Genomic DNA, 26,529 nt, shown 5'->3' on the forward strand with positions numbered 1-26,529 from the left:
CAACAGATGGTAGTAGGAAGGAGGACGCAGAAGGCTAGCGGTCCCCACCGTTTCTCCACGCCCCTTTCACCTCCACTCAGAGGGACCGGACCCTCAAGCATGACAGACGCAGGTCGGCTCTGAGACCTTGCAGAGCCGGAAAGCCCCAGCCTGTCTGGCGATCGATGGCGTCACTTCCGGTGCACTCGTGACGTCAGAGGCGGAAGCCGCACTTGAAGAAGGGGCGGGAGGCGGCGGCTGAGGCGCTGTCATGGAGTTAGCGCAGCAAGCGCGGGAACTAGGCTGCTGGGCGGCGGAAGAGATGGAGGCGCCCGTGGCTGCCCGGGCTCCGGAGTCGACGCTGCGCAGGTGAGGGCCGCTCTAGGAGTGACGACTCCCCACCCTGGAGATAGAGTCCCGGGGAGTGAGAACCACATCTTCATCTAAGACGCGCCGCCCTCCCCATCCCCCTCTGCCCGAGTGAGAATAACCCTTGAGGGCGCCCCCGCCCCCCGAGTAGTAAATCCAGGCAGGGGATCCTGAACTGTGTGAGGACGTCCTGGCGGTGACTCCAACACTCCCGCGCCCATCCTGTGAGGCCGCCCAGAATGAGGTCCCTTGCACCAGTGGGGATCCTTCATGAGTTAGTAATGAAGGCCCCCTCCCGGTGGGGAAATTGGATCTCCAGAGTAAGGCTGTCCCTGCAGCACTTCACCACCCACCACACACCCCAGCCCAGCCAGTGAGGACCCTCTGGAGTCAGCAAAGACCACCCCATTGAAGATTGAATGTATAGGAGTGATGACCCACAGCTGATAATGAGAGAGCCCTTCCAGGCAGTATAGCCCTCACCCCCACCTCTGGAAGTGACTGGAGATAACCCTCTCCCAGGAGAAAGGGAGCACTCCACCATGGAATGAGAATACCCCTACACCCAGTGAGAAGCCCACCCTCTCAGTGACTGAGAACTCCCCAGGAGGAAATACCTTACCCCCAAAAGTATGTACCCTCCCTCCCCCAAGAGGTGAGAATTCCCTAGTAAAGACCTTACCCCCCACCACCCAGCGAATGAAGATCCTCCACCCTGTGTGACGTCCCAGGCATCCCCTTACATACTGTTCCCACAGGCTGTGTCTGGGCCAGGGGGCCGATATCTGGGCCTACGTCTTGCGGCATGTGCACAGCCAGAGGTGAGCCTGGCTGCATGAGGGAAGCTGTGGCAGGGGAGGGGACCTAGGCGAGTCCCACAGTAACTCCCCTTCCTCCTGCCTCTCCACTATAGGAATGTCAAGAAGATCCGGGGAAACCTGCTCTGGTAACTGGTCCTCAAAGCTGGCCCCTCCTGTCTTCCCCAGCCCCCTCCAGCCATGTCCCCGCCCACAGCCTCAACCTCCCATCTCCCCCGGAAGTCCCTGTCATCCTCTAACTCTGGCCTCACTTCCTCAGGTATGGCCACCAGGACAGTCCAGAGGTGAGAAGCATGTGCTGCAAGATTTTCTTTCATCCAAAAAGAGGACTTGTAGACCTTCTGCTCTAGCCCCAGCCTTATGCTGGGTGATGCTAGGGTCACTGTGTCACAAAACAGCCCTGATCCCTGCACTCACAGGGCTTACAGTCTAGGGGGAGAAGGTATGAGCTGTGGTTGGGGGGACATGGATATGGGGCTTCAAAGCTGGTGAGATTGGTGGGAGAAGAGAGTGGTTTGGGAGAGATACTGAGACCAGTATGGGACCCAATGTGTGCATGGTGCCCAGGTGACATCTGGGGCGGGAGAGGCTTCCAGGAGACCTCAGGACTCCCAGGTGTGGGGCTCAGTGGGGAGATGAGGACTGGGACAGAGACGAGAAACAGGGTGGGAGGATAGATGAGGCAATCCCAGGAGGAAGGAGGGGGACAGGATAGTACCATAGTGTTCTTCTGGTCCTAGAGGTTCAGGCACCGAAACTGCCTAGGGAAAACCCTCTGCCACCTAACTGGGCAGGTAAGAGACTGCTGCTCCACACAGGGCAGTCAGGCCAGGCCGAGCCCCAGCCAGGCCATGCATCTGACCCTGTACCTGATTCCACCAGGCCCGTCGGAAGTTGAAGCTGGAAGCCGCTGTTGCCCACCTGCGGGCAGAGATCCTGGAGTTAGACCAGAGCCTGGAGCTGATGGAGCGAGAGACTGAGGCTCAGGGTGACCCATGGGGCTGGACAGATGGGCAGCAGAACGGGGTTAAGGAAAGTACTGATGGCCGCCCCTGTTCCTCTCACAGACATGGCCATGGAGCAGGCCTTACAGAGCATGCAAGACACCCAGCGTCGTGCTCTCCTCTTCCGGGCCCAAGCTGGGGCCATGCAAAGACAGCAGCGTGGGCTCCAAGGTCCCATGCAGCAGCTGCAGAATCAACTCGAGCATTTGCAGGACATAGAGAGGTCAGCCTCAGGTGTCCAGGGAGAAGCCCTCACCAGGCTGGGTGGACACATTCTTAAAGACTTCAGTTTCTAAGTTCTATAGAATGGGGATAATAATAATACCTACTCTATAGGGTAGGTATGATAATTAAGTGAGTCAAATCACGCGGAGTGCTTAGAAGAGTGCTGATACCCATTATCGTTTTTCTGAGTGTAATGGGGACACATCACATTGTTTTCAAGGGTTTTGAGCAAAACAGTGACATGATCCGTCTGAGGTTTTAATAGGATCATTGACAACTGGGTAGAGAGCAGACTGCAGTGGGCAAGAGCAGGGAGACCGAGGAGGAAGTTAAGGCAGTCATCTAGCCAGGAGATGGCAGTGGTCTCAGGCGGGGTTGGCCGCTGAGATCCAGGCTGGCTGCGCTGGCAGCAAGAGGGGGCGGGGACGCAGGCGTCTGTGCTGCCAGCTCCCTCCTCCCAGGAACCTCAGCCCCAGCTGCACTCCTCTCTCCAGGAAGGCCGAAGTGGATATAAACTTTGGACCCTTGACATCCGCAGCCCTGGGCCTGGAGCCTGTGGTCCTGGTAAGAGTCCTGGGCCGTGGGGGAAATGGTGGGGAGCCTGGGGTTCGGTGGACCTCTGGGCCCTCCTCATGCTACACTCTCTTCTTCACAGGGCGATGTCCGAACAGCCTGCAGCCTCCGGACCCAGTTCCTGCAGAAGCTCCTTATGCCTCGGGCCAAGGGAGGCAGCGTTCCGTGAGTATCCCTCAACCCCCGAGACCATGCAGAGAACCTGGGCTTTGGGGGTAGTCACTTGTTACAGACATTGGGCCTCCGGGCTGTGTTAGCCCCGGCCCTGCCCTGACAGGCTGGGAAAAGAGGGAAACAGACCATCATAGACAGTGACAACCCAGGTAGTTAGGGCTGTCAGAGGGTGGGGAGGCCTGAGAGGCGCAGGGAACCCAAATGAAACGCCTTACCCAGCTAAGGAGACAGGACGGGTTCTCTGGTGAGGAGGGTAAACGTTTGGGAGGGTGTTCCAGGTAAACAGCACACGTGAAGGGGCCCAAGACCAGCGAGTTGGTATTAAGTGGGGAACTCAAGTCTGACAGGCGTAGAGAAAGAACATGGTTTCCAATCCTTAAAATGGGGATAATGACAACCCCTACCTTATAGGGTGGTGGTGATCGTTAGAGGGTGAATTGATGTGTTCTGTAACATTCTCTGTCCCCTTCGCCAACTCCACAGGACCCCTCGAGATGATCTCTTTGGAACTTCCTACCAGCAGTGGCTTAGCTCAGTGGAGGTGAGGGGGCTCTCAAAAAGGCCACACCCTCTGCCCCATGTAAACCTCACGGTGCCAGGACCTAACTCTTGATCCCTTCCCCTTCTCCATGGAGTCCCAGCTCGTAGCCCTCCTCCATCCTGCCCTGACTTCACTCCTCTCCTCACCAGACACTGCTGACAAACCACCCTCCGGGCCACATCCTGGCTGCCTTGGAACATCTGGCTGCAGAGCGGGAGGCAGAGATCCAGTCCCTGTGCACTGTGGATGAGCTCCAAGATACAGAGATAGCCAGGTGCGGTGTGGATGCTCCCACAGTCAGAGCAGGGCAGTGGGCTGGGTAAATTGGGACAGGTCAGGACCAGGCAGGGTGACCTGCTGATGGGGGTGGAACTGAAATCCAGTAACCAATCTGGCAGGTGGGCTGACATTGGTTACCCCCAAGGACCCAGGCAAGGGGACAGGTCTCCTCTCTCTGCAGCTCGGACCCTATTCTCAGCTCCCAGGCCCCAGACCGGCCCGACTCCAGCCAGGCCCTGCCGTCCATGGTGCATCTCATCCAGGTGACCCCCAGGACTCCTTCCCAGGATCCTTCCCAGGACTCCATCCCCTTCCCAACCCACTCGATCCCCTCCCCCAGCCCCCAACCCCAGGGACCATGCCCATCCTGACTCTGCGCCTCGCTCCAGGAGGGCTGGCAGTCTGTGGCTGCGCTGGTCACCCAGCGGGGCCCCCTCCTGAAGGACCATCAAATCCTGACCCGGCACCTCCAGGGCCTGATGGAGGAGATGGAGAGATGTACCGTGGGATCCAGCGAGAGGTGAGGGGTCTCCATGGGCAGAGGCCTCTAGGCCATCTCTCTCCCAGAGGTTTCAGGTTATTGGACTTTTTCTGCACCTGTGGCTCCTGTTTCTGCATCCCTGCTAGCTCTCCTGGTTTGTCTCCCTGTGCTATGGCTCCTTGTGCATCCTTGCAGATCTGATCTCCCTCCTCCACGGTGAGTCTTAGTCACCTTCCTTCTCCTTTGCTTTTTTCTACTCGTGCCCCAGGCAAGCATTGGTGCTGGGGCTCCGGAGCGCTGCCCTGTGGGCAGAACTCAAGGCCCTGCATGCCATGAGCAAGGAGCTGGAGGAGGCTGCTGGGCAGCGGCAGCTTCTGCTCCAGGAGCTCCAGGCCAAACAGCAGCGGATCTTGCACTGGCGCCAACTGGTGGTGAGAGGCGGGACTCTGGGAGAAGTGGCAGGGCCTGGTGGAGGGCCAGAGTGAGGCTGGGACCCTTAAGATCCAGAACTGGGCCTCCTAGTGAGGGGAGGGGGCCAGGGTGAGACTCGCAAGAGGAATCAGGACCTGTGCAAAGGGGTGAGCAGGGGCAGAGGCTGGAAGGTGACAAGGAAAAGGAGCCCATCTCCGTGACCTCTCTGTTGCCTAGGAGGAGACACAGGAACAGGTCCGCCTGCTCATCAAGGGCAACTCAGCCAGCAAGACGAGCCTGTGCCGGAGCCCTGGGGAGGTGAGGTGGGAGTTGGGGCAAATTCTGGGTAGGGCTGGGTCTCCTAGGGAGGGGGCTAAGCGGCCTCACACTGCCCTTCCCATCCCTTTCCTTCCCCACAGGTGCTAGCTTTGGTTCAGCAAAAAGTGGTCCCCACATCTGAGATGGTGGCACCACAGAGCCAGGAGCTGCTTCGGTGTCTAGAGGAGGAAACCCAGCATCTGCCCCATCTTATGCTTGGCACCCTGCTGCGGCACAGCCCTGGAGGGTGAGACTGGGCCATCACCATGTCCCCTGCCATGGATGACTGTCGCTCCTTGGGCCCACTCCAAAAAAACAATTCCAGTCCTCCCAGTGTTCCCAGGCTGCCAGACCTCACCTTCAGGTCCTCAGCCCCATTCTGGAATCCTAGTCCTCAGACCCACCTCCAAGTTCCTGGGCCTCCTGAGTCCAGCTCCCAGCCCCCAGAGCCTCTGGAACCCAAGCCTCCCTCTCAGTGCCCCACCCAACCTGGATTTTCCCCCACAGGTTGCAGCCCCTCCCTACGGTCCTGCCATCCATCCACCAGCTGCATCCTGCATCCCCAAGAGGCTCCAGCCTCATCATGTTGAGCCACACACTGGGGCTGCCCGCAGGGAAGGTGAGTGCCTGTCCCTTAGGACCCGTCTTCCCACCCCTACCCCCACCCCAGCTGACTGTCCTTCCCCCTTCCTCCAGGCTCCGGAGCTGCTCCTCCCGAAGGCTGCCTCTCTTCGCCAGGACCTTCTGTTCCTCCAGGGCCAGCGAAGTCTCCGATGCTGGTATCTGCTCCACATGAAGACCAGCCTGCCGCCAGGACCATCCGCCCAGGGTAGGCCTGCCCTGCTTCGTTATGCAGCATCCCAGCCCCTGCCCAGGACCATCAGCATCCAGAAGAAATCACAAATACCCACTGCTTATACAGTGTGCTGAGTGCTTTGAGCATGCTCACTAGTTTCATCTGCACAGCAGCCCAGGGGTTCTCTCCGTTTTACAGAGGAGAGAACTGAGAAGCAGAAGGCTTGGTAGCTGCCCAGACAGCCAAGCTTGGATTTGAATCCAGGCCATCTAACATGGGTCTGTGCTCCTAACCATTAGGCAGCACTGCTCATTGAATTGCCAAATACTCATCCATCACCAAACAATAGTATACCTGAGTAGTTAAAAACTGGGCTGTGTAGTTAAACTACCTGGATTCTCTTCTCAGCCCCACCTCTTCCTTGCTGCGTGATCTCCCTGTGCCTCAGTTTCCTCCTCAGTGGAATAAGCATAATCATAAGACCTTACAGAGATGCTGGAAAGATTCAGTCAGGTGACCCAAACAGGGTATTGAGCCATGCCTGGCTACAGTAAGCACTCTGTCTCTGGTGTGATTCTAGTCACTGTTATCTGCACATGCACAGTGTCTTCCAGTCCTTACCATGAGGGAAGGGAGTATAAGACCCCACTTTACAGAGAGGAAGCCGAAACTCAGAAAAGTCATTTATTTCTGGATTCACTTAGCAAGCACTCGCTGGGTATGTGCCATGTGCTGGCCCTGAGAGCTCAATGGGGAAAGAGGTGAGAGCTGTCCAGGAGGAAAGATGGTGTCTCCAGTGGGCCCTGGGGGACAGGTGAGGTTTTGCTCAGGAGTAGTAAGCAGAGGCCATGTGATGCACCCCTCAAGTACTAGGCTGAGAGCCTGGGCTCTGTCTTGGGGCTCTGGGGAGCCTTGCAGGGTTCCAAGCAGGAGAGGGAAAGGATCAGGTTTAGGCTGTGAGATCACTCTGTCTGCCATGTGAAGGATGGACCAGTAAGAGGCTGAGGTTTGGGCCCAAGGAGGGAGGCTGGGGGACAAGTAGGGAAGCAGGGAGGACACTGAGGGTTGGGCCATGGAGACTTAGGGGCCATCAGGGGGAGGGAGGAAGGCATTCAGAATGACGCCTGAGGTATGGTGGGCTTGCACGTGGTAAGAGGACCTGGGAGGAGAGAGGATTAGGAGAGATGCTCAGGTGAAGACTAGATGATTGGAGACTTGGTGACCCATTGGCTGCAAGGCACCAGGGAGCCAGAGGATTCATTGCTGCCCCCCGGGTTTCTAACCTGCAGAGCTGCTGCAGATCTGGGCATCCCAGGAAAAGGAGCAGAAAGAGAACCTGGGGCGGGCTCTGAAGCGCCTGGAGAACCTGCTGAAACAAGCACTGAAGCGAATCCCCGAGCTGCAGGGAGTTGTGGGGGACTGGTGAGAGGGGGACACGATGAGGTGGGGGCTGACTGGCGGAACAGGCAGAACTTAGACCGGGCAGGGGGGCGCTGATGACAAGCAGAGCATGGTGCTGAGTGGAGGCCAGTGAAGGTCTGGAGGTCCAGGCCTTCCCTCTTATGCCATCCCCTTCTCCAGGTGGGAGCAGCCGGGACAAGCCGCCCTCTCCGGGGAGCTCTGCCAAGGCCTGTCCCTGCCCCAGTGGCAGCTGCGCTGGCTCCAGGCCCAAGGCACCCTGCAGCAGCTGTGCAGATGAAGAGGTGGCTCAAAAAGAAGTCCAGAGCTTCGCATTTGTTCACCCCAACACTTCACTTCCCTTAATAAGACTTTTGGAAGAAAGCATTGCCTGGATGCCTCAGCCCATTGTCTCTCCCCACACCTGCCGTCCCCCTTCACAGGTTGTTCTGTTTTTCCTCTCGGTTGCCTTGCCACTGTCCTATCATCCCGCTAAAGCCAAGAGAATGGGGTACTGTGGGCCCCACCCTACCTGAAACTCTCCTCGTCACTTTTACCCTCAACAAAAAGTAATCAAGCACCTGCTCTAAATACTGAGGATCCAGCACTGAAAAAAGTGGACAGAAGTCCCAGCCTTCAGGGAGCTGTCATTCTAGGACAGGAGAACAGACCACTGACAAAATAAGTAAGCAAAATATTTAGTATGTGGAAGAACTGCTGTGGAGAAAAAGCAGTTGTAGTGGTGTGATTTTTAAATAGAGGGCTACCAGCAAAGGTGACACTCTGTAAAGGTAGAGAGAGAAGGAAGCACACGTGTATCTGAGTAAGGCTTGCAGAGGGGAAGACTACAGCACGTGCAAAGGCCCTGAGTTCAGCTGTGTTGGTGTGAGGGCTGAGGAGGCAGTGCAGCTGCTGGAAGAGGGGAAGTTTTAAGAGATGACATTGCCTTCTAGTTTTATACAATTTCTTTTGTAAATGTAAATTTTAAATCTCTGAGCCATTTGGAATTTATCCAAATGGATTCAATTTTGTCTTATTTTAAATATATCTCACTAGCACTTATTAAAATTCTCATTCGGAGCAGTGATTGCCTCTGAAGGAGGGCTGGGTGGCAGGGATCAACCAAGGAGAAGACAGACTTTCTCGAGTTGGGAATATGTTGTACGTGGAAGGTGGTGGGGTTACACAGGTGTATAGATTTTTCAGAACTAATCTAGCCGTACTGATTAGATCGCTGCATTTCACTGTGAATATCTTCAACTTATAAAGTAGAACTTTACATACCTAAACTTTATAAAGTAGTTTTAGGTGATTTGAGATGCCACCTTTTCATACACTAAATTTCCATGATTAATTTGGCTGCATCTGTGCTCTCTCCAAGTCCATTGTCTGTCTGACTCTTGTGTGCCATCCCCACAGTGTTTTAATTATAAAGGCTGTGTAATATGTCTTAGTACCTGAAATGGCTGATTGCCATCTTGCTCTTATTTTTCAATGTGTCCCTGTCTCTTGCTATGTTTTTCTCCCAAATGAAGTGAACTTTATATCCAATTTGCCTGATTCCAGAAGAAATACAAACATAGATGGGGGTTTTATTGGGGTTGCAGTTAGTTTACAAATTAGGGATACTGGACATCTTCGAGATTTTAAACCTGATTTTCCACCTCCCTTCCCATAACTCCTCTCTTGGCCTCCAGAGCACCCTCACTCTCCCAGTTCTCCTATCCCTGGCTACTCTTTCCCAGTCTTTACATGTTTGCCTTCCTATGTGCCACCTTAGTGTCCCCCCTCCCCTTCATCTCAGCTCCGAGCCACCCCCTACTGAACATGAGGGTCCTTACCCCCGTCCTTGCTCAGTATTTCTCCATAACACATCTTCTAACATACGCTGTTTTACTTTATCTTTTATTGTCCTCAAACAAAATATGAGCTCCATGAAGGTGAATTCCTCTATAAACTAGAAGTTGGACAAACTTTCCTAAATATGATTTGAAATCCAGATGCAATAAGGGGAAGTACTGACAAAAAAAAAGAAACTTTTACATGCTTAAAAAAAAAAAAGCAAAGTAAGAAGAAATGACAAATTGGGGGGGAAATGTTTGCAGTTTATAACATAAAAGGTTGTGTGTGTGTGTGTGTGTGTGTGTGTGTGTAGTGTCAAAGTGGAAAAGAAAAATTCCAAGTCCATGGAAAAATATATGAATGGACAGTTCTCAGAAAATATGTTCAAACTCTGTAAGAAAAAAGCAAATTAAAACCCCACTTTGATACATTTCTCACCTACCAGACTTGGAAAAAGGAAACCTGTAATTTTGGCAGCTCCCTCTGTTGGTAAGGCTATGGGAAACAGCACTCTGATATATCAGTGGATGTGCAATATGGAATATCTGTGGGATGATCTCCAGCAAAACTCTATAAGCATTTATTGGACTTCCCTGGTGGCGCAGTGGTTAAGAATCCACCTGCTGGGGCCTCCCTGGTGGCGCAGTGGTTGAGAGTCCGCCTGCCGATGCAGGGGATACGGGTTCGTGCCCCGGTCTGGGAGGATCCCATATGCCGCGGAGCGGCTGGGCCCGTGAGCCATGGCCGCTGGGCCTGCGCATCCGGAGCCTGTGCTCCGCAACGGGAGAGGCCACAACAGTGGGAGGCCCGCATACCGCAAAAAGAAAAAAAAAAAAAAGAATCCACCTGCCAATATGGGGGACATGGGTTCGAGCCCTGGTCCAGGAAGATCCCACATGCCGCGAAGCAACTAAGCCCGTGCACCACAACTACTGAGCCTGCTCTCTAGAGCCTGTGAGCCACAACTACTGAGCCCGCGCGCTTAGAGCCTGTTCTCCGCAACAAGAGAAGCCACCACGGTGAGAAGCCCACGCACCGCAACGAAGAGTAGTCCCCGCTCGCCGCAACTAGAGAAAGCCCGCGCGCAGCCACGAAGACCCAACGCAGCCAAAATAAATAAATAAATAAAATTAATAAAACCCAAAAAATAATAAGTTTTTTTAATTAAAAAAAATGATATAAGCATTTACTCTTTGCCCAGACAATGCTACTTAAAGGAATCTATCCCAAAGACATACTGGGTGAAATAAAAGTTGTGGGACCTTGTACAAAACAACTAGATCATATTCTTCAGAAAGTCAGTGGGGGTACAGTGGGGATTGTTTTAGATTAAAAGAGACATGACAACCAAATGCAATGCAAAATCTTGATTGAATCATGGTGGGGTGTTTTAAGGGTTTTTTTTTTTAATGATTTGCGTTTGAAAGTACATTTTGGGGGCTTTTTTTTTTGGTTTGGAGGGTTGTTTTTTGTGGGGTTTGGGTTGGTTTTTTTTAAAATATTTATTTGGCTGCACCAGGTCTTAGTTGTGGCATGTGGAATCTAGTTCCCTGACCAGGGATTAAACCTGGGTCCCCCCGCATTGGGAGTGAGAGTCAGCCACTGGACCACCTGGGAAGTCCAGAAAGTACATTTAAAAATTTTTTTTAAATTTATTTATTTTTGGGTGAGTTGGGTCTTCATTGCTGCAGGCGGGCTTTCTCTAGTTGCGGCGAGCAGGGGCTATTCTTCATTGCAATGGCTTCTCGTTGCAGAGCACGGGCTCTAGGCGTGTGGGCTTCAGTAGTTGTGGCTTGGGGGCTCCAGAGTGCAGGCTCAGTAGTTGTGGCACACGGGCTTAGTTGCTCCGCGGCCTGTGGGATCTTCCCAAACCAGGGCTCAAACCCGTGTCCCCTGCATTAGCAGGCGGATTCTTAACGACTGCGCCACCAGGGAAGTCCCGCGAAAGTACATTTTTGAGTCAACTGGGGAAATTTGAATATGAGAAATGAGAGATTGGTATATTGTATAATACTGTATCTTTATAAAATTTTTTTGGTGTGATAATGGTATCGTGGTTAAGTGGGAGAATGTTCTTAGAGAATGTGTGTTGAAATATTAAGGATGATGTCTGCAACCTAATTTCACATAGTCTTATTGTTTATAATAATACTGATTTTTTTATTTTAGTAAAATACATAGTTTAAAATTTTGAGACCCAACATCATATATTTTGAAATTATATATTAGACTAAAGCAAATATGTAGCTATGCTAATGTTACTGGGGACTAAGTTTTTAATGCAAATGAAAAGAGATACACGAGACTTCCCTGGTGCTCCAGTGGCTAGGACTCTGGGCTCCTAGTACAGGGGGCCCAGGTTCGCTCCCTGGTCGGGGAACTAGATCCCACATGCGGCAGCTGGGAGTTCGCATACTGCAACTAAAAATCCCGCATGCTGCAGCTAAAAGATCCTGCATGCCGCAACTGAGGATCCCGCACGTGTCGGTGAGGACCCCACCTGCCGCAACTAAGACCCAGCACAGCCAAATAGATAAATAAATATTTTTTAAAAGAAGAAGAAAAGAGATACAGATATAAAATCAAAGAAGTAATACCCCGTAATCTTTCATTTGAATTGGAAATATTAGAATGAACTCATGGGGTTTTCTCTTTCTAAACTATAATACGAATAATATATATATATATATATATATGTATTTTATATATATATATGTTATATATATATATATATATATATATATATATATATATATATATATATATATATATATATATATTCCCTAGCTAAGTCCACGGAAAAGCTCTACATATGACAACGCAGTAACAATGAGCAACCCTAGTGCCCAGGTTGTGACCTCTAAATACCATTTCTGACTCAAAGGAACCAGGGATCCTTGGGGAAATAGCTGATTCTAGGTCTTGGGCAGGAAATGTGCAAACTGAGTATGAAGCATTTTGTACCAGAGAGCAAGGACGTCCTCCAAAACTACTGGGATTGAGTCAAAAGGACTCAGGAGTCAGTATGAAGGCGTTGCCACTGGCTAAAGATGGGACATTTTGAGCAGCAATTAGAATGACTGTAATGGGGACTTCCCTGGTGGTCCAGTGGTAAAGAATCCGCCTTGCAATGCAGGGGACGCGGGTTTGAACAAAGATCCCACATGCCGCAGGGCAACTAAGCCCGTGTGCCACAACTATAGAGCCCACGTGCCTCAACTAGAGCCCGCGTGCCACAAACTACAGAGCCCACGCGCTCTGGAACCCATGCGCCACAACTACAGAGCCCACTTGCCCTGGAGCCTGTGTGCCCCAACTAGAGAGAGAAAACCCACATGCCACAACTAGAGAGAAGCCCGCACACCACAAGGAAGAGCCTGCACGCTGCAACAAAAGATCCCGCGTGCCTCAGTCAAGATCCCACATGCCGCAACTAAGACCCGATGCAGCCAAAAAAATAAATATAAATAAATTAATAATAAATAAATAAATCTTTAGAAAAAGAATGACTGCAATGACTTGAAGCACATAAATATGTTTGAAAATGTCAGTTCATATTGATATTCACACGCACATTCCTCACTGATCACCTTTGAAGTGTGTTAGTAACCAACTCATTTCTTTCCCCCCCGCCAACATAAAATAGGGAAAGAATCAAGCATTTTCTGTCTTCTTTCCTGTATGTGAACAAGTAACCCAATTCCTGATAAGGAGGACGTTTATAAAAGTCACTAATAATTTCAGAGCGAATGATAAAATTCAAAAACCACTATCTTCCATATGTTAATAAGTAATAGATACAGGTAATGATGATCAAGTGCTGCTAAAGCTATTAATGGAAAGGTTGATTGAGCTTTTTTAAATGGATGGAACAGGATGACACTGCTGATCAATCTCGGCATCACCAAAGGAGGACAACCAGATACCATGTGCTCCTGATGGGATACAGTAGGATTACCTCTTATTATTCCTTTACCAAATTAAACCTAAATCTAATCAAGCTTCTGTCACTGCAATAAATAAGAAAGGGAGAGGAGGCAGTGAGGAACAAGTGAAACATAATTAGTTAAATCCAAAATGTGAGACGTCCTATAGGACAATTGATCAGTTTCTGCAACAAATAGACAAAAAAAGAGAGGGTGGGGGGAGAAGAAAGAAAAGAGGGAGCAAGAAAAAGGCAGGAGAAGGGAAATTTTCAGGTTAAAAAAAAGACTTTAATAGGATTTTTAAAGCTGGAACAATTTGAGCAGCAAAATAACTAAAGTGGTATTGTATAATAACCGAAAGTATAGAATATCCATGAGTCCGTACTGATACAAACGATTTAATAACGAAATAAAGGGGGTAGAATAGACATCCCCTGTGCAAAAGAATTCCAAATAATTTATGTAGATATCTCACTCTCACGGAGGTGGAGCTTAACTACTCCACCCCTTAAGTATGGGCTGTGCATAGTAACTTCCTTCCAAAGAGCATAAAAAGAGAGTTTTTAATTTATTTTTAAAATAAATTTATTTATTTGTTTGTTTGTTTGTTTTTGGCTGGGTTGGGTCTTCGTTGCTGTGCGCGGACTTTTCTCTAGTTGCGGCGAGCGGGGGCTACTCTTCGTTGCGGAGCGCGGGCTTCTCATTGCGGTGGCTTCTCTTGTTGAGCAGCACGGGCTCTAGGCGCGAGGGCTTCAGTAGTTGTGGCGCGCGGACCCTAGAGCGCAGGCTCAGTAGTTGTGGCGCACGGGCTTAGTTGCTCCGCGGCACGTGGGGTCTTCCTCGACCAGGGCTCAAACCCGTGTCCCCTGCACTGGCAGGCGGATTCTTTTTTTTTTTTTTAACATCTTTATTGAAGTATAATTGTTTTACAATGTTGTGTTAGTTTCTGCTGTATAACAAAGTGAATCAGCTATACATATATATATATATATATATATATATATATATATATATATATATATATATATATATATCCCCATATTCCCTCCCTCTTGCATCTCCCTCCCATCCTCCCTATCCCGACCTTCTAGATGGTCACAAAGCACCGAGCTGATCTCCCTGTGCTATGCAGCTGCTTCCCACTAGCTATCTATTTTACCTTTGGTAGTGTGTACATGTCAATGCTACTCTCTCACTTCGTCCCAGCTTAACCTTCCCCTACCCTGTGTCCCTCAAGTCCATTCTCTACATCTGCGTCTTTATTCCTGTCCTGCCCCTAGGTTCATCAGAACCTTTTTTTTTTTTTAGATTCCATATATACGTGTTAGCATATGGTATTTGTTTTTCTCTTTCTGACTTACTTCACTCTGTATGACAGACTCTAGGTCCATCCACCTCACTACAAATAACTCAATTTCATTTCTTTTTATGGCTGAATAATATTCCATTGTATGTGTGTGCCACATCCATCTTCTTTATCCATTCATCAGTTGATGGACACTTAGGTTATTTCCATGTCCTGGCTATTGTAAATAGTGCTGCAATGAACATTGTTGTACATGACTCCTTTTGAATTATGGTTTTCTCAGGGTATATGCCCAGTAGCGGATTGCTGGGTCATATGGTAGTTCTATTTTCAGGTTTTTAAGGAACCTCCATACTGTTCTCCATAGTGGCTGTATCAATTTACATGCCCACCAATAGTGCAAGAGAGTTCCCTTTTCTCCACACCTTCTCCAGCATTTATTGTTTGTAGATTTTTTGATGATGGCCATTCTGACTGGTGTGAGGTGATACCTCATTGTAGTTTTGATTTGCATTTCTCTAATGATTAGTGATGTTGAGCCTCTTTTCATGTGTTTGTTGGCAATCTGTATATCTTCTTTGGAGAAATGTCTGTTTAGGTCTTCTGGCCATTTTTGGATTGGGTTGTTTGTTTTTTGATATTGAGCTGCATGAGCTGGCAGGCAGATTCTTAACAACTGCACCACCAGGGAAGCCCAGGGAGTTTTTAAAAAGTAATTTTATAGTAAAGAAATCTGACAAGTGCTACTTCAGGAGATCAAAGTTAACAATAATAATTCATGTTGATAGTATGTACCCTTGGTATGATATGATGAAAATTGCACTTTACCTCTGTGGTCTCCCCCCGCAAAAAGCATAACCCCAGCCTAATAATGAGAAAAACATCAGACAGATCCCAAATGAGGAACATTCTACAAAATACGTGACCAGTACTCCTCAAAACTATCAAAGTCACAAAAAAGAAAGAGTAGGAAATTGTCACTGGCAAGAAGAGCCTAAAGAAACAAGACAACTAAATGTTATGTGTTATCCTGGATGGGATGCTTAAACAGAAAAGAGATTAGATAAACACTAGGAAAATTGAATAAAGTATAGACTCCAGTTAATAATAATTTTTTAAGGCATCCTATTCTTTTCTTATAACACCTCTAGCACAGAAGCAAACAAAGTATTTTAACAAAGCATTCATTTATGCTGATTCAAACTGGAGCTTCAAGAAACCAAGTCCAAGCGGTAACATTAAGTTTTGGGGTTTTTTATTATTTATTTATTTTTGTCTGCGTTGGGTCTTCATCGCTGCGCGCGGTCTTTCTCTAGTTGCGGCAAGCGGGGGCTACTCCTTGTTGCAGTGCGCGGGCTTCTCATTGCAGTGGCTTCTTTTGCTGCACAGGCTCTAGGTGAGCGGGCTTCAGTAGCTGTGGTGCACAGTCTTCAGTAGTTGTGGCTCGCGGGCTCTAGAGCGCAGGCTCAGTAGTTGTGGCTCACGGGCTTTTTTGCTCCATAGCATGTGGGATCTTCCCAGACCAGGGTTCAAACCTGTGTCCCCTGCATTGGCAGGCGGATTCTTAACGACTGCGCCACCAGGGAAGTCCCTTGTCTAAAGACATTTTGAGGCAGAGAAAATTGAACTCAGTCTGGGTGTTAGATGATACTAAGATACCCATTTTCTTGGGTGTGCAAATGCTGTTTTTGTTTTGTTTCCTTTTAAATACTCCTTATGTTAGAGAGACATCACGAAGCAATTATGGGTGAATTGATAGACGTCTGGAATTTGCTATAATGTAAAGCAAAAAAATAAAAGAAGTACAGACGAAACAAGAAGGGTAGAATATTAGTAATTGTTGAGAGGTACGTGGATGTTCATTATATTATTCTCCCTACTGTTGTGTATTTTTGAAAATATTCATAAAACATTTTGAGGACTAAAAAAAAAAAAAAAAAAAAAAGGAGGGGTCAGCTGTGTCCCTAGAAAGCACAGACACCGAAACTATACACCTGACCTTCTGAGGTGGCGCATTTGTCAACTGTCTCTCGGCCTTTGCATGAACTGTATTCCTCCTACCCAGAATCTCTCTCATTTTCATCCAGCAGAAGTTTTCAGACGTCACCTCCTCCAGGAAGCCTGAGTCAGGCACCTCATCTGAGCTTCCCACATCATGTCCCTGGTTTTTCCGGGACTCACTGTCTGGTAGCGTGTCCGTCTACCCCAGAGTGGGCGACCACGGCCCCCAGCTATATCCAGCCTCGTCCTGCCCTGGGATGATTCGGATTTCAGTGTGTTTTAAAACTTCCGGAACGGGCCTCGCGGTAGCAAGGGCGGGACCTCCGAACTTTCCTGAGTTCTTAAAGATCAAGTTTCCACTTCAGGAACGGGGACAACTGACTTTACAGCACTTTCATTTGCCCGTGTTCCTCCAGGAAGGGGTGGCGGTCTCGCTCGGCTGCACTCTCACAGACTCAGATTCTTCCGTAAAACTCGTTCTCCGGCACTCTGATTGGCCCATATTCCTCCTTGGGGCGGGCCCTTCGGGTGTAGCCGGGTTCTCATTGGCCCTCGATCCCCGTTGGCGAGCCCCGTTGGCGCATGCTGTCATGTACCGGCGCCCGTCACTTTCTCTGAGACGTCATCCGCTGGCGCCCACCCTGACGAAGCCAGGGAGTACACAGCGGAACCGGCGGAGGCGACTGAGTTGAGGCGGTAGTAGCGGCGATAGCGACGGCAGCAGCGATGGCCGGGGCGGGGCCAGCCCCGGGACTCCCGGGTGCAGGAGGACCTGTGGTCCCGGGCCCTGGTGCTGGCATCCCGGGCAAGAGCGGCGAGGAACGCTTGAAGGAGATGGAGGCGGAGATGGCCCTGTAAGGCCCGCGACAGGGCGCGATAAGAGCCGCCCCACAGCCAGAGCCCTGGACCTTCCAGGCCACGATAGGCCCGACATATGGCTCTATCTTGGGGAAATGGGACTTTCGGGATTGTGGGGGCGGGAGTAAGAAGGAGAGCTTGGCAGGGGTGAAGGCGCTGTCGCGATATACCCAGCGTTCCAGAATTGGTGCAAGGTCCTGAGCTGTGGTGTCTGTCCTGCCCCCACCCCAGGTTTGAGCAGGAGGTTCTGGGGGCTCCGGTTACAGGAATCCCAACTGCTGTGCCTGCGGTGCCCACCGTCCCCACGGTAGAAGCAATGCAAGTCCCAGCAGCTCCTGTGATCCGCCCAATTATCGCCACCAACACATACCAGCAGGTATGGCTGAACTAACGCATATAATAGAGCACGTTGCCTCTGAACACAGTGCCTGTATACAGAGAGCTATTAACATGTTGGCTTGTTGATTAATTAGTGTGACAGATATTTCAGGTGCTGGGCACTGAAGACACAGTAGTGACTAAGACAAACAGTATTTCTGCCCTTTGGGAGCTTTTATTCTAGATGATGTTGGCCAGTAGGACTTTCTACAATGATGGAAATGTTCTGTATTTATTTAAAATTCATATTAAAGTTAAATAGTTCCTCAGTATCATTAGTCACATTCAAGAGCTCCATAGCTAAGTATATATGAGTAGTGAAGAGAGAGACTACTAAAAAGAGAGCAAGTAAATGAAACTTGTCCATTCTCTCGACAGATAATTTTCCAGTGCCTTTTCTGCACTAGGCACTATTCTAGACACTAGGCATATAGCAGAGAACAAAACAGAAAAACAATCACTACCTTTTTGGAGTTTACATTTTACTACTGAGAGACAGGTGAAAGTAGAGTAAGAAGGGCAGAGGTTTATCAGCGCAATCAGGGAAGGCCTTTCTGAGGAGGTGACATTTACGCAAAGATATCAAGGGCATGACTGAGGGAACCAGGCAGATATCTGGGGGAAGAGTATTCCCAGCAGAGAAAACTGCCAATGCAAAGGCCATGAGGTAGGTGCATAACTGACATGTTCAAGGACCAGCAGGGAGAATAGTGTGGCTGGAATGCAGTGAGCAAGGAAGAGGGTGGGAGGAGATCAGCACAGAGAGGTGATAGAGACAGATCTAGTAGGACCTTGTTGGTCATCATAAGGACCTTGGTTTTTACTGAGATGGGAAGCAGTTGGAGGGTTTTGAGCAGTGGGGTGGTGTGATCCAACTTAGATGTCTGTCACCAGGGTCGCTCTGCCTGTGTTTGGAGGACAGACTGTAAGGGGCCAGGGCAGAATCAAGGAGTCTGAGGAAGAGGCCACCATAATACTCTAGGCAAGAGATAATGGTGGCTTGGAACAGGGTGGTGGCACGGGAGAGAAGGAGGACACGCTAGACATAATTTCAGGTAGTGCTAAGTGCTTTGGGGAAGATGAAGCAGGATGATGAGAGAAGTTGCAACTGGGAGGGGCTAAGGACACCTTCGGCTAGTGTGATCCCAAAAGCCTCTCTGAAAAGTGATGTTTTAGCTGAGACCTAAAGTTGGATAGATAGCCACAGAGTGCAAAGAACGAAACCCTTGGCCTCCCAGGTGAGCCTGCCAGGGCAACTTGGGGGCACTGAATCAGGCCCCTCACCCCAGCCTCCTCTCCAACAGGTCCAACAGACTCTGGAAGCCCGAGCAGCCGCTGCAGCCACAGTGGTTCCTCCCATGGTGGGTGGCCCACCTTTTGTGGGCCCAGGTAAGTAAGGAGTGGTGGAGTGAGGGAGGCAGGGTGGTGAAAAGGGGATGCCTGGGACTTTCCTCCAACCATCCTCATCTCTCCCCTCCCAACAGTTGGCTTTGGTCCTGGTGATCGGAGTCACCTGGACAGTCCAGAGGCTCGAGAAGCCATGTTCCTGCGGCGAGCAGGTAGGTCTGGGGCCAGGAAATCCCACATTTCACCAAGCACTCTTGTTTCAACTACTTCGCCCTCTCCATTTCATCCCCATGATGTCATCGTCTTTCTAAAGCATAAACCTGATCGTGTACTTTGTCCGTTTGGCATTAGTAAGGCTTCACTTGATCACTGCAAACCACCCCCCTTACTGTCACTCCTAATCCTTACCCTTTGCTATGTTTCTTCATAGCACTTCATGCTTTAGAACAGTTGTACAATTTATTTATTACGGTTATCATCTTTTGCTTTCTTTAAAATATAAGGTCCATGCCAGCTAGTAAGTATACATGCTCTCTGTTGATGGGATGAACAAACCATCAAATAAGCACCTGTGCTCCTCACGTGGCAGTCAAGACCCTACATCACCCAGCCCCTTGCAGAGAGAGATCCACATTTCCTCCTCAGGAGCCCCAAACATTGCTGGCTCTTGTTGAGGTCCCTTCTCTCCCCTGCTCATTGTCACCCAACTTGAATCTTCCAAAACCTATCAACTAAACCCAAATCAAGCTAACCAAAATCAACTAAAATCTATCCTCTCCACAGGTCACTCACTCCTACTTTGTGTTGTTGATGACCTTTATACACACAATTTTTGTGACATTAGTATTTCCTTACGTGTATGAAAAGGATATGTGTTCTGTAAAGTTCTGGTGTGATCTCTATTAGATTGTACTTGTTAATTGTGCTACTTAAATCCTGTTACACTTTTTTATCTGATATCTGAGAAGGTTTAACACCTCCTACACTTTAGTATGGTTTTGATCAAAGTGCATATCTGACATAGTCCCCTGCCCAGCTTCCAACCCTGCTGTGGCTCCCCAGTGCCCTCCAGAGGACATACACAGTTCAGCCAACAAGACTGCTTGGATGCCTACTGACCTCTTGACCATTCTCCTATGATGCTCTCCAACTCTAACTTCCTCTATTACGATTACACTAAACTGAAAAGGGAAAAATTTTTGTTTAAAAATGTTCTCCTTGCCAGTAATATTTCCAAACTCACCCTTTGCCTGACCAACTCTTCATTATCCTTTGGGTCTCAGCTCACAGGTCCCTTTCTCCAGGAAGCCTTCTCTAGTCCCCCCGGCATAGGTCTTCTGAGCTCCCACTGCTTCCTGGGCTCCCCACTCCCAGCCTCCATCACCCTGCCTGGGCTTTCCCCCATCCCAGCCCTGATCTCTCTGGCTGTCACTCTGATGATAGGTCCGCTCTCTCCTACTCTGGACCAGGAGCTCCCTTAGAGCCCTTGGTCTTTGGTGTGTCCCTAGCATTGCACAGGACAGGGCCAGGCCCAGAGGAAATCATCAGTGGTAAGTTTTTGCTGAATGAACAAATGAAAAGAGCCCTGTATCTCCCAGAAGGCTCCCCAGGCTCTTCTCCAGATTTCTTGGTTCTGAGAGTACCCACAAGCACACACCTTGCCCCAAGTGCCCCAGTCCCCCTTGACACACACCCCCATCTCTCCCACAGCTGCGGCCCCCCAGAGGGCCCCTATTCTGCATCCAGCCTTCATCCCTCACGTGCTACAGAGAGCAGGTGAGGGGGCCAGGGTCATCATCCTGCCACGTAACTCCTCCCCAAGCCCTCCGATTTCCCCACTAACACCCTGACAGATTCTGCTCCTTCTTCCGCAGCAGGTGGCCCCCGCCCTATGGCTCTGCGGCCCCCTCACCAGGCCCTCGTGGGCCCCCCTCTGCCTGGCCCCCCTGGACCACCTATGATGCTACCACCGATGGCTCGGGCCCCGGGGCCCCCTCTGGGCTCCATGGCTGCTCTGAGGCCTCCTCTGGTGAGTGTGGACAGGGAACTGAGGGTCAGAGGTGCAGTGGGCAGGGAGACCCTCATCCTGGCCCGGTGGGCTGTGTCTACCAAGTCTGCCTTTCCCGTGGCTTCTCATGTCTCTGCCTTCTCACTCTCTCTGACTTTGTCTGTCTCTCCCCCTTTCCTTCTGTGGCCATATCTTTCTGTGTTTTTCTTTTTGTAAGGAAAGTACAGAGAGCAAACACAAGGTACAGGTGTACTTCTCTCTCTGTATCTCTGTTTTTCCTTTGATTGTCTCTGTTTTTCTGTCTTCATGTCTTTTTTTGTCCCTGTGTCTGTCTGTCTCTCTGCCTGTGTTTCTCTGTCCCTGTGTTTGTCTCTAACTAGAGACTCCTTTCCCTGTCTAGGTGTCTCTTGCCTCCTCTCTGGTGCCCAGGCCCTTGCTCTGTTGTACAGGATGGAGGTGGGAGTGAGGTCTGAGCCTGTGACCTGGCCCCCCTCACGCCCTCCTTTTGCCTACAGGAAGAGCCGGCAGCACCCCGAGAGCTGGGCCTCGGCCTGGGGTTGGGCCTGAAAGAGAAGGAGGAAGCCGTGGCGGCGGCAGCAGCGGCCGGGCTGGAGGAGGCTGGCGCCGCGGTGGCTGTGGGGGCAGGGGGCACCCCAGCTGGCCCTGCAGTCATTGGGCCCAGCCTGCCACTGGCCCTGGCCATGCCTCTGCCCGAGCCTGAGCCCCTGCCCCTGCCGCTGGAAGTTGTGCGAGGCCTACTGCCCCCGCTGCGCATTCCTGAGCTCCTGTCCCTGCGTCCAAGACCCCGGCCCCCTCGGCCTGAGCCACCCCCTGGCCTCATGGCTCTTGAGGTAGGCAGGGAACAGAGCAGTGGGGGCACAGAAAGGGTTGATGGGGCGGACAGGAGCCCCGGGGCTTCTTCACGCAGAAATACATGCCATCTTCTATCTGTGGAGGTAGGAGGGACCCAGGAAATCGGAGGGGTTGGGAGGACATGGGGAAGAGGGAGGCAGACACACACACCTGACACCCAGCAGCACATCCAGTGCCCCAGCTATGGAGGCGGGAGGACCGGGCGGGCAGAGGAAAGTGGGAGAACATGAAGAGGGCCTACGGGTCCAGCAGACTCCAGCATCAAGCCCTTTGCACCCCATCCCTTTTCTCTGCAGGTCCCAGAGCCTCTAGGTGAGGACAAGAAGAAAGGAAAGCCAGAGAAATCGAAACGCTGCATTCGCACAGCAGCTGGGAGCAGCTGGGAGGACCCCAGCCTGCTGGAGTGGGATGCAGGTAAGTGGGCTCGAGTGCAGGGTCTGTGCTCCTCCACCAAGGGAAGGCGACCCAGGCAACTGCACACCTTTCTGCAGGGCAGCACTGTTGTTAGCCCACCCCGGGGAGAGCCAGACTAGGACACCGGGGGGCAGGCCCCCGCCCGGCCACTGAACAGAACTTGGTGGAGGGGATTGGCGCCTAGGACCTTCTGGCCTCTGTTTCATTCTTGAGGGGCCTGGCTTGCTAAAAGTGAAAGAGCATTCTTTTGTCTCCTCACTTTTTTTTTTTTTTTTTTTTTGCGGTACGCGGGCCTCTCACTGTTGTGGCCTCTCCCGTTGCGGAGCACAGGCTCTGGACGCGCAGGCCCAGCGGCTATGGCTCACGGGCCCAGCCGCTCCGCGGCATGTGGGATCTTCCCAGACTGGGGCACGAACCCGTGTCCCCTGCATCGGCAGGCGGACTCTCAACCACCGCGCCACCAGGGAAGCCCTGTCTCCTAACTTTTTATGAAAAATTTTAAATACTGAACTGCACAGTTAACAACTATATATCTACCACCTAGATTCAGCGATTAACACTTTTCTGTATTCACTTTAACTCTCCATGTGTTTGTATCTTTTTTGGTTTTTGCTCAGTCATTTGAAATAAATTATAAATGAAGTTATCACTTCACTACTAAATACCTCAGTATTCATCTCCTAAGAAAAGTGGTATTTTCTTTCATATCATTACATGATTAACACATCTAAGAAAATTAACAGTAATTCTGTGGCATCTCATATTCTGTTTATATTCATATTTTTCCAATTGTCCCCAAACTATATTAGAGCTGTTTTTCCCCCGAACGAAGATGCATGCAGTTTTGTGTCACTAGATTATTTTTTAGTGAGAATTGTCTCCCTCCCACTGCTTTGTCTTATGTATAATAGTTTTTTGAAGTGTTCAGACTGGTTGGTTTGTAGAAGGTCCCACCCGCTAAGTTTGTCAGATTATTTCTGCCTGGGGTAAACTAACTTGTTCTCAGAGAGTGTCCTCAGCCACCACCAGAGCTATGGGGCAGCCACAGCGGTAGCCAAGGGGAGGGGCCTGCCTCCCATCCTAGTCCTTGACTTCTGCCTCTTTCCCTGGAACCGTCTACCCACCCCAGGCCAGAGCCATGGCAGCGCCGGCCCAGATGTGGCCAGTGCAGGCTGTAGGCCCTAGTTCTGTGACCTTGGGCAAGTCACTTAGCCCTTCAAGCTTCATTTTCCTCATCTCCAACAAGGGGATGGTAATAGTATATGCTCATGGGGGAAGGGATTCTTTGGGCTTGAGCACATTTGGTCGAGGCTCAGGCCCAGCCCAGGGGATGTGTCCAGGAATGGGAGCTGAAGTTGCCCTTGGAGAAGAATCAGGCAGTATGTTCAGGTTTCAGGGACTCAAGGGGGATTAGAGTGGGCTTTGCAGAGGAAGCAGAGCTGAGGAACAATGAAGTCCGTGGTACCGGGGTGCCATTATGGGAGCCAGTGGGTGTCAGGGGCCCAGGGAATGTCCATGGGGAGGTGTTCAGGAGACCAAAGGATACTGTGGGCTTGGAGGACAGGCCAGGGCTGGGATGACGAAGGTAGGGGCTTCATCGTGGGAATGGCTGAGCTGGCCCTGGGGTGGGGCACGGCAGGGCAGTTAGTTAAAAGTGAGGACTCTGGAGCCAGATGCCTGAGTTCTTGTCCCGGCTCTGCCGCTTCCTGATTAACTTGGGGCAGGTGACTTGACCTCTCTGTGCCTTGGTGTAAAGGGTTGTGGAGAGTGCCAGATGTGTTAAAACCTCATGGGTGCTTAGCAGAGAGCCTAGCACAGGGTAAATACTATACAGGCATTGGCTGTTATGTCCAAGAGGGCCGCAGGCAGAGACTGCTGGGCATACAGAGGAAGAGGGCTTGGTGATGTTTCCAGAGAAGGTGGGGTCATTTAAATAAGATTGAGCCAGACATCTGTATCCTCTGACCTCCTTTCTCCCAACCCCAGATGACTTCCGAATCTTCTGTGGGGATCTGGGCAATGAGGTGAATGATGACATCTTGGCACGAGCCTTCAGCCGCTTCCCATCCTTCCTTAAGGCTAAGGTGATCCGCGACAAGCGCACGGGCAAAACCAAGGGCTATGGCTTCGTCAGCTTTAAGGACCCCAGCGACTATGTGCGCGCCATGCGTGAGATGAATGGTGGGTGCAGCCTTCCCTAGGGTCAGTGGGCATGGCAGGCATCTGGCTTGAGCCTGACCCCAAGCCTGACCATGAACCCTCCCTCCCACAGGGAAGTATGTGGGCTCACGCCCCATCAAGCTGCGCAAGAGCATGTGGAAGGACCGGAACCTGGACGTGGTGCGCAAGAAGCAAAAGGAGAAGAAGAAATTGGGCCTGAGATAGGGTCTGTGGCTGGGCACCCGCTCCCACCCGGCCGGGCGCTGGCTCCTCCCCACCGTTCTTTGGAAAATCCTCAACTATCCACCCACCCACCCTCCCCAAAACCAGTTTCAATAAATTTACGTTCATTTCCATCCTTGGCTAGGCTTGGAAGCACTCTTTGGGGGGCAGGGCTTAACATCCCCCACTCTGGGAATAGTGGGGAGCCTTGAAAGTTTACTCAGACAAACATGCAGATGGGCATTTTTCGGTCCCTGCTGCATGTACCTTACATCTTCTTGAAACCTCTTAAGTGCACGTCCAGTGCAGCCTATTCCACAGAGGAGGAAGTAGAGGCTTAGGGCAAGGCCGAAGCCAAGCAGAGGCTCAAACCTGTGGTCTTCTGACTCCACCCTGTGTTCTCAGCACCAAGATAAGGGGGTCTTCTGGGTCCTGCCCTTCTGGAGCTCACAGCCTTCCAGGTTTTCATCCATTCAGCAGACTCTCATCAAGGGCCTGGACAGTGCTGGGGACACAATGGTGACTTAAACAGCCACAGGCCCTGTTCCCTCCAAGTTCATGGTCCAGTGGCAGAAGATAGGGCTGTAGCCAGACAGTCACAGCCCAGAGTGATCAGGGTTGGGATGGGAGCTATCCTGGGAGTCAGGGAGGGGCTTCCTCAAGGCACTGGCCACTTCTGAGACTGTCTCATTCTCTTCCCGTCGTTCTCCTAGTCTCTGCAGTTGTCACCCTCTAGGTCTCTGAGACTGTTTTCTAGTTTCTTCACTCTGCCAGAATCCAGCCAACTTCTGCTCTATCTCTTTGAGTGTTTCTCTGTGCCTCCTTCTCTGTTTCTTGTCTCTAAGTGTCTGTATCTCTCTGAGTCTCTCCTCTCTCTCTGCATCTGTAAGTCTCTCCCCAACTCCTGTTTCCCAGCTCCACGCCTGTCTCTGCCTGTCTGAAGAAGTGTCCATGCAGGAACTTGAATGCCACACTGGGAGCTTAGACTTTACCCTGAAAGCAGCCAGCCTTGAGAAGCTGAGACAAAGTTCAAGCAGGGGACTAGCATCACAGATTTGCACTTTAGAAAAATCTGGGGTTCTGGAAGGAGGCTGGAGCAGTGACCAGGCAAAGGAGGGAGATGGCATGGGGAGGGGATGAGGGCCTCCCTGGGACATAGCCATCAGAACCCCTAATTGGGAGAGGGCTTGGGAGGGAGGGGAGAAACAATGCCAAGGCTTCTCAGGGAAGCCAGTTACCCAGGAAAGGTGTCAAATTTCCTCAGTTCCTGTCTTCCTCCCTTACTGCCCCCTCTGACGTCACATTTTCCAGTCTGGTTAGAGGGGTGAGGGCCTCCCATCAATAGCAGGAAGTACCCTTCAGCCCCCTGCCACCTGGGCTGGACCACCCAGCTCCAGGACCCTCAAACCCCATCCCCACATCACTAGCCCTCCCTACCCCTGACCCTCTTCTATTCACTGCAGGCAAAGGAGGAGATGGAAAGAAGAATGATTCCAGAAAGGCGGGTTTTAAATGTGTGCGTTTAAGTCCTGAGGGGAGAGAGAAAAAGATCAATGGGGTTGAGAGACAGAGGGACCGAAATGGAAGGGATGTAGTGAGCGGAGACAGAGAGGTGGGGAGGGAGACAGGAAGAGATGAGAACTGGGGGTCTGAGGCAGTACAATGGGAAGGCAGTTGGGGAAAAAACCCAGGGAGGGAAAGAGATGGAAACAGATAAGGAGATAGGGAGAGAGATAGGAACACTTAAAGACAGGTGGGGAGGGACTGAGACATCAGAAGAGACTTGGGGGAATTCCCCGGGGTCCAGTGGCTAGGACTCCTTGCTTTC

At 50.9% G+C, this 26,529-nt stretch overlaps 2 protein-coding genes across 7 annotated transcripts; both read left to right on the plus strand.

Annotated features, from left to right (window-relative positions):
• Window positions 1–210: 210 nt before the first annotated feature.
• Window positions 211–9,763, plus strand: HAUS5 (HAUS augmin like complex subunit 5). Of its 2 annotated transcripts, XM_081215594.1 has the most exons (20): window positions 260–348; window positions 871–1,003; window positions 1,107–1,169; window positions 1,262–1,294; window positions 1,426–1,450; window positions 2,049–2,154; window positions 2,234–2,393; window positions 2,890–2,959; window positions 3,051–3,133; window positions 3,626–3,683; window positions 3,833–3,957; window positions 4,144–4,225; window positions 4,352–4,482; window positions 4,712–4,874; window positions 5,092–5,172; window positions 5,274–5,419; window positions 5,680–5,791; window positions 5,869–6,001; window positions 7,258–7,390; window positions 7,550–9,763. In XM_081215594.1, the coding sequence occupies exons 2-20, from the start codon at window positions 981–983 to the stop codon at window positions 7,665–7,667; spliced, it is 1,845 nt and encodes a 614-aa protein (XP_081071720.1). In that variant the 5' UTR covers window positions 260–348; window positions 871–980; the 3' UTR covers window positions 7,668–9,763. The 2 variants fall into 2 exon arrangements, with proteins under 2 accessions (XP_081071719.1, XP_081071720.1); XM_081215593.1 differs by lacking the exon at window positions 871–1,003 and having other exon boundaries at window positions 211–348; window positions 7,550–9,762.
• A 7,288-nt stretch (window positions 9,764–17,051) lies between these two features.
• Window positions 17,052–24,841, plus strand: RBM42 (RNA binding motif protein 42). Of its 5 annotated transcripts, none has more exons than XM_081215601.1 (10): window positions 17,052–17,295; window positions 17,531–17,675; window positions 18,982–19,066; window positions 19,162–19,236; window positions 20,735–20,800; window positions 20,899–21,053; window positions 21,548–21,883; window positions 22,202–22,319; window positions 24,306–24,500; window positions 24,592–24,841. In XM_081215601.1, the coding sequence occupies exons 1-10, from the start codon at window positions 17,168–17,170 to the stop codon at window positions 24,702–24,704; spliced, it is 1,416 nt and encodes a 471-aa protein (XP_081071727.1). In that variant the 5' UTR covers window positions 17,052–17,167; the 3' UTR covers window positions 24,705–24,841. The 5 variants fall into 5 exon arrangements, with proteins under 5 accessions (XP_081071727.1, XP_081071728.1, XP_081071726.1 ...); XM_081215602.1 differs by having other exon boundaries at window positions 20,902–21,053; XM_081215600.1 differs by having other exon boundaries at window positions 17,053–17,295; window positions 20,878–21,053.
• The last annotated feature ends 1,688 nt before the right edge of the window (window positions 24,842–26,529 follow it).

Source organism: Mesoplodon bidens (genome assembly GCF_964165515.1).
Source record: "Mesoplodon bidens genome assembly, chromosome: 18".
Taxonomy (NCBI): domain Eukaryota; kingdom Metazoa; phylum Chordata; class Mammalia; order Artiodactyla; family Ziphiidae; genus Mesoplodon; species Mesoplodon bidens.